The following is a 7500-nucleotide window of genomic DNA, read 5'->3' as shown; positions in this document are numbered from 1 at the left end:
TGTTTACCTTGACTTTGCATCTAACGTCACATGAGTGGAGGGCAAATGTAGCAAAAAAATAGGAAGCTCTGCATTTCTCGTCATTTTGGCTTTTCAAGTAGCTAAAGAAAAGTTAGTAGTGAGTTTGATCTAAGACGACAGGAAAAAAGGCGTGACTCTCTACCTGTAAAGACTACTGGTGCAACATTATGATGCGAAGTTTACTTGCCTTGTAGCAGATGAGCACAAGATGATTCGATGTTGCTCCAATTTGTGGAGCATAAGTGCGCCATTAATTAGGGAAAATGAAATTATCTTAACCATATCAAGTGAAATTAAATTTTGGGTTTGGGTGCGAACGCAAAAGCTAAGAACCGGGAAAGAACCCCTTGGAGAAGAGTAGAGAATCAACAAGCTCAACCCGGCAACGGATCCTGCGCCACATCGTGGAAGCCGCGAATGTTCTCAGCACTTTTTACCTCTGCTCCCTTTTTAATTAGTTAGCATTAACATCATAAGGACACAGTAACGCGTAGTGTTCTTACTTTTATTGTATTTTTTTTTAGTATCCACGTTGCAATTCAAGTGATATCAGTCAAGCTGAAGAGGTCTTCGGCGTGAGTATTGTAATGCTTTTTATACATTGCCAACTCCTACCATCCATCGAAGAATAATTAGTTTGTTGTTTTTAGGGCGTTCGCGCGAAAATCTTCCCACATTGAAATTTGTTTCATTTCTCACCTGAAGTTAGGTCATAAATTACTTATTCCAAAAATGAAAAAAAATTGGGGGGGGGGGGGTGGGTCACCGACTTTGTTTCGGAGAAAAAGGTAAGGTAAAAATGTCCTAATTTCGATAGATAGGTCATCATAACGAGGTGCAGCCTCGTCTACTTATCCGTTGAAAATCATAAAAATAATATGTTAGAGTAAATGTTTATGTGCATAGAAATATAGGAGTGGGTTTTTTAGATAATTCCATGCAGCCGGGGATGTCGTAAACAGTAGAGTTAATCCTAAACGAGCGTTTTCGCATGCGCTACCTGTTGTAACCACTTCCGGTACTCGGAACACAAGAAAAGAAAAATTTTAAAAAAAGATAACTTCTTACATTGTTATTTTTCATTTCATAGATTTGTAGATTGTAAGAAGAACAAGTGATTCATGTCTTAAAAAATAGGGGTCACCGATGATCTAAACGAGCAAAATCGATGTGATGTTGCGAAGCTCTTGGAAAATTTAGTTTGTCATGATTTTGCGTGACCTGTCGGGGAAGGACTGGAACCCAAGACAGGATCGATCGATGAAAGTTTTTTGTAAAAAAAAAAAACTTTCTCGACCATAGCAACGAGGTTTCAAGCAGGCGTTCTCTTTATTTGGTAGTGTTTTGTATCATATCTCTCGGTTGCCGTCTTCCTCATCGTCTGCTGTCTTGTTTACAAAATATAATCTTTGGCTGTTTCCTCCTAGGTCCGCACTATTCAAGGGCATGAGGGGGAGAAGATAATTCTGCTCTATTTTCATGAAAGTAAAGGAAAAGAACTTCAAAAACATGCTTTTATTTTGAACTAAGAAATTCGTAACGTAATAAAAACATTTTTAAAAACCAACTCCATTAAATTTACGCAACGTCGCTGACTAAAACTAACCTTCCTCGAGTTTTCAAAACTTTTAACCATAACTCAATTAGCTACCTTTTCCAGCCTTCCGATCCTTTCTCTTTAACGTTTCATGATGAATTGGATAGAAATCTGCCATTCTTTAGTTGACCTGGAAATTTTTCCCCGGCGTTTTTGTCGCCACAAGATTTTAACTAATGCTAGAAGTAATGCGTGACATATTACAGTCGCGTTACCTGCGCAGTAGAAGGTGCCCACAAACAATTAGCGCGAACGTCCTTAAGCAAGGATGGTCCTGACCAGAACGACGACACAGAAAATCAGTAGGTTGAATGGGCAAGAGTAATAGCCCCGCACTAACCTGTAGTGGAAGAGTGTTCTAGTGGGGAAACCCCATCACTCAATGCCCCACTCAATCCCCCACTCAATCACTTAATCGCGTCATCACCTAGTTAATCTTGTTCCGTTCCCATCCAACATCTATCCAACTTGGCCGCTCGATGAACACGCATGTTACTCGCTCTCACAAACAGACGGTTACTTGTTCTCACCAATAAGACACCTGCACTGCAGGCTTGCCCTGCACATGCATTTTACATTTCTTTGTTTTCGTCATGTCTCTGAGGACTGACTTTTTTGGTTTATTCTTTGCAGTTACAGAAACGATCGAACACCACTATTGATGGCAATCTCTACAATGGGGTAATTAACGAGGGTAACCTATAACCGGTAACCCAGTAGTTGTCTTTTGCTGCTTCCACTTGCGAAATGCGCAGCAATTAGTTGGCTACAGGCGCAGCCGAAGAGTTGAACTGGGATCTACCCAGAAACAATATCAGCTGGTAGTCACAGCAAGAGATAAGTCCCGACACTTTTCAGGGTCACCTTGAGTGACATAAAATGCTCTATTTCTTCGAAAGAAAAATGTTTTACTTCATTAATCTTTATAGTTGTTTTGGTTTCTATGGTTTTGAAAAAAAAAAAACAGTCTTCAAAACAAACCAAACATGTATTTTAAAAACTTTAACGACCTTTGTTCCAGTTCAGCTCTTGTATAACTAGCGCTCTAAATTTTGAGATGACTTGCTTTTGGCTGTCAACCCAACGGGTTTGCCAAACAGGCATAGGCAACCAATCCAGCGAGCTAAACTGACTCGTTCCATGAATTATTTCACGTGTCGTGGTTGTCATGTATCAGAAGGCCAAGAGATCTTTTGCTTTGAAGAAAAGGAAGATTTTGCACCATGGAAAAACCATGCAAAAACCATGCAACCTAAAATTGGCTATAGCTGGTAGTAGAACCAACTGACAACATCTAAGCTCAGCTTATGTTGGCTGGTTTCACGAATGAAACGCTTGACCTAAAGTGTTTATCGCAGAGGTGCTAACGTGTTGTTAAAGGCTCAGTTTTGCGGCCGTTTGTTAATGTTGTGAAACGATGAGCTTGCTTGTGATTGGCTCTACGTTCATTACTGGTTTCGGGCACCACGAAAAACATTCAAAGCTCGCAAGTTTCCAGTTCCAATAGCAAGTACCAATACTTACTAATGGCCAAGGCGCCTCTAAGTTTGCTCTTGTTGCCAGTCCTTATGCTTGCGTTGCTAGTGAAAACAAGCCTCAAGACTAGAAAACTAATTGAATTTTGCCAACATTCTCAGGCTTGGAAGTCGCCTCATATGTTGCTTGTGTTTTTCTTACAGGGTGTGTTTCTTGGCTGCATGTTCGGCCCTGCAGCATTGTACATTTGGGGAATAGGTATCCTTGCGGCAGGCCAGAGCTCCACAATGACGGTAATAGATTGTTCCTAAAATGCCGGAAGACGTTTAAATACTTTGTAAATACTTTGTTTATAGTGGAAGTGCACTTAGCTATCAAGCTAGTTTATAGGCACCCCTATGACAATGATGAACTAAAAACCAGTCAACTTTCTAAGTGAAAGATCACCGCAGCATGTTAATGAAGCAATTAAAAGCAAAGAAGCTCGCAGAAAATGCAGGCTCACAGTGGAATCGGTGAAATATCAAGGTAGTTTTCCTTTGTATCTTCCCACATTACCCCTACTGAGATTTGTCCTCTAGGCGAGGAGGCTGCGTCATTGTAGTCCGCGCGTATTTAGAGCCAAAAGTCAGTGATATGGTGTTACATATATATTTCTATCACTGTTACTATCATCGTAAAATTACTTTTAACGTATTTTTTTTATGGGAGGCAATTTCCAAAGGAGCAATAATTCTGAATTTTCGTTTGCATTACCCGTGAATCATAATATTCAAAACATTTTAGGACAGTGTAGCGGAACACAAATTTCCTCATTGGCTTAATGTCGTAATAGCACATTCTATGAAGCACCACACGGAAACCATTTCGCATGTCTGAATGGAGTAACTCTTTCCCGCGCCGGCAACTTAAGTGTTGACTGTCGCTTGTGAATACGTAAAATAGAATATTGAGTTTTGATGCCAGAGGAAAATCGGACTATCGAGAGAGAAACCTCTCATGGGATCTGTTTTTACCAACCGATGTGGTCATCTTTATTCTCATTTCTGTTATAGATTAAGTAAATGATTGATTTCTAAAGAAAACTTGTTCTCAGCTTTTTAATCCCTGAAGTGGTTAATGTTCCCTTATTCCCTAAGATATTTTGTTTTTGTTTCCCTGTTCCCCGTTCAAATTAGTCATGTTCCGTTGCTTCGAAAGCCTCAAAGGGAAGACGTTTCGACCTGAACTTGAACTTGGACTTGAAAATGACCGTAGAACGTTAACTAACTTTTTATCGCTTGTTCTTACTAGTAGATGTTTATCTGCATGCTTGTTAATTGATTTCTTGACTGATTATTTTCCAGGGAACGTACTCCGGACAGTTTGCCATGGAGGTAAGATACGCCAAAGAAAGGTAGTGCTCGATATCAGTAGTAACAGAAACCCATAAGGGTTGAAACGTGTAACGGCCCCTTATGTGCTGGGAAACAAGCTTCTGAATATTCAATTTGCTAAGTACCATATTTGGAACAACAAGAGAGAAACATTCAACCAATCAGTTCGCGAGAACACCGTGACGCAATACCACCAATGTTCTCGCGCGAAATTAACTGGAGTGAGGGGTTTCCAAATATGGTACTTAGCACTGAATATTCGGAAGCTGTAAACGCGCGTTACACGTTTCAACCCTTATGGGTTTCTGGTAGTAATCTTACAAGGTGTCAAGAGCAAGGCATTGTTTTGTTTTTGTGTTTCAGGGTTTCTTAAAAATACAATGGACACGGTGGAAGCGAGTGTTGTTCACGAGATCCATCGCTATCGGCCCAACGCTTCTTGTAGCATCTCTCAAAGGTGTGGATGACCTGACGGGAATGAATGATTTCCTCAATGTGTTGCAGAGCCTTCAGGTATGGTAGATAGTATTTGCAATCTATACATGTAGCTCCCGCCTAACTTCAGCGGAACATGACATTCACTTGAACACGAAGAGTTTTCTAAAGTGTTTTGTCAGAGAGTATGTTTACGATTTCAGGTTATGTTTCATTGGTTTATCAGGTGAAAACGAACCCCGGCCGACATTGAATATTCCCTTCAAACTAGTTCATCGACTTTTAAGGGCTTGTTAACCTGTGATTTTTGTCGCAGCAACTGGATGCAATTCCTGTTCTCGTGGAGTTGCAGAAATAAAAGTGTGTGTAAGCCAAGTGCAATTTCAGTAACATTTCGTTGCTGTTTTTTTGGGCATAATATCGAAAGGGTGTTGAACTTTCGCTTCGGCAAAAGCTATATCGAGTTAGTTCGAGAAAGATATCATTTCGTAAGAAGCCTTTATTCTGCAAAATGTCTAATATCCAGGGGAGGGTAGAAGACACGGGTTGAAGGGTAAGCCGGCAGTGTATGGAGGGATTTTTTGTGGGGTGTGACCAGTAAGGATTTGTAGATTGTCCAAAGAACCCAGATCATTGAAATATTTGTCTTTAGTGTCCACAACATGCCGAAGTATGAAGTGCTCCGAGACATGATTTTCATGCAATGGATCAGAACAATGAGCCATAAATCGTGTTAACATGGCAAGCTTTTAATTCCGTTTATTGTCACGAAAATGACACACTTAATCTCCACAAGAAAGAGCATACTATGAAGGCTGGTGAACGGCTTGCCTCTTTAAATATAGTTGAAGTATTGACACCTTTTTACTAGCACTGCTTTTTGATGCGGTTCCTCGAAAGGTTAGTAGTTTTGACACCTGACTTGCATCTTAGGCCCGTTTCAAACGTCGAATTTTACATGTGCCGAATTTGATGCAAATGAGTGAAAACAATAGATTTTTTTCATTTGCATTAGATTCGGCACATGTAAAGTTCGACGTTTGAAACGGGCCTAAGACTAACTTGAGCGCAAGCGTGGTGTAACAACGCCAGTAAAGGTATAATTATGTGACCTTAGCATTTTTTCTCCTGCAGTTACCATTTGCTTTGATTCCCGTGGTGCAGTTCACAGGAGACCGAACAATCATGAATTCATTTCAGAATGGAAAGTAAGTAAATACATTAAATATTCCTCTTGCGAGTGCGCTCTCGTCACTGAGCGATCCCTGCTCTCTGGATTTTTTGTTGTTTTGTAAGTTTGTTTTTCGACATACAGCATTTAAAAAATAACCCTTAACTTAAGATCGCGTTTTTGTGTTCAACAGAATTATGCAAGGCTTTGCTTGGCTGCTTTCAGTTTTGGTTATAGGAATAAACATGTTTTTTGTAGTTGATTATGTGGTAAGTTACCTTCTTCTGTCTTGAGATTTTTCTTTTGAAGCAATTTTTATGAAGTTGGGTGGTGGACGAAAATTACCTGACTGCTGATATTGACGAGCGAAATTAGGGAATAATTTCACGCGCTTTTTTCGAGTGAAATTATTTGATATTGGACAAAACGCAAGTGGAATTATTCTCTAATTTCACGAGTATGCCATTTGATTAGCTATTAATATCATGGCTGACAAATTACTTTCATAAGACGCCACTTTGGCATTGTAGGAAATGTTGCCATGGCATCATTGTAATTTCGATTGTAAAATTATAAATTAACGCTGAAATTTCGCGCCAAAATTAAAGAGTAATTTTGTCACCATGTTATTAGCCCGGTAATTTTGCGTCAAGTTCTCGTCCAGTCAGGAATAAGCATTCAGCTTTCTGCACTGATGGGTTGCTGGTGATCTAATGCTTGAACTCACGTGTATAAATTATGAAAGAGAGAGACGCCAACGAGAACGTCGTCCAAAAATATTATTTCCAGTTATTTTTATCATATGACCCGTACGGCCCCACGCGCGCTTTCATTGCAAAACTACTGAGAAAATTCCCGTATGAGGGCCGTACGCGATGGCGCGAGCAGGGCCGGAAAAAGCCGTCCGGCCCTGCTAGGATCGCATACGGCTCTTCGCGAGATGCGAGTTGAAACAACTTTGTTGCTACACACGTACATATAAATCCCGACTTTTCGGTCAAAATTAGCGATGTAAGTGAACATTCAAATAGCGAATTTTATTACCCTGACGACCTGGCCTGGGTTGCTTGAAGCATGGTTAGCGCTAACCAGGCTGCGCTCGGTCGGTACGCCATGACCGAGAGCCAAATATTTTCCCGTCCGGCCAGACCTAACTCAGTCAATAAGAACATAATAACCCTAAGTCGTTCGGAATGGAAACTGTGTATCAACATTGCAGGAATAAAGTTGGCATGAATTGTGTGGTTGTTTGGGGAGAATATTAGAAGTGTTCCGTCATGTTCTCATGTCCTGCTCACGAGGACGGCAAACAAATGTACCAAAATGAAAAATGCACGTGCAGGGCGTGCAGGGCTTTGAATTCGTTTTTGCTCATTAGAGGTATTGTTTTGTGGCGTTTCCGTAGCTGTCGTCGTCGTCCTTGC

General features: G+C 40.5%; 1 protein-coding gene across 8 annotated transcripts in view; it reads left to right on the top strand.

Annotated features, from left to right (window-relative positions):
- The window catches only part of LOC137967788 (natural resistance-associated macrophage protein 2-like), a 42248-nt gene that overhangs the window by 29364 nt on the left and 5384 nt on the right, over positions 1–7500 (top strand). For all 8 annotated transcript variants that reach the window (XM_068814358.1, XM_068814356.1, XM_068814354.1 and 5 more), the window contains 7 exons: positions 546–596; positions 2252–2299; positions 3298–3387; positions 4441–4470; positions 4834–4983; positions 6040–6113; positions 6270–6345. In XM_068814358.1, coding sequence (XP_068670459.1) covers positions 546–596; positions 2252–2299; positions 3298–3387; positions 4441–4470; positions 4834–4983; positions 6040–6113; positions 6270–6345 — 519 coding nt within the window. The remainder of the gene's footprint in view (positions 1–545; positions 597–2251; positions 2300–3297; positions 3388–4440; positions 4471–4833; positions 4984–6039; positions 6114–6269; positions 6346–7500) is intronic.

This window comes from Montipora foliosa, chromosome 8 (genome assembly GCF_036669935.1).
Source record: "Montipora foliosa isolate CH-2021 chromosome 8, ASM3666993v2, whole genome shotgun sequence".
In the NCBI taxonomy this organism is placed as follows: domain Eukaryota; kingdom Metazoa; phylum Cnidaria; class Anthozoa; order Scleractinia; family Acroporidae; genus Montipora; species Montipora foliosa.
The sequence above is the reverse complement of the archived record's forward strand: the minus strand, read 5'-3'. Positions and strand labels throughout refer to the sequence as shown.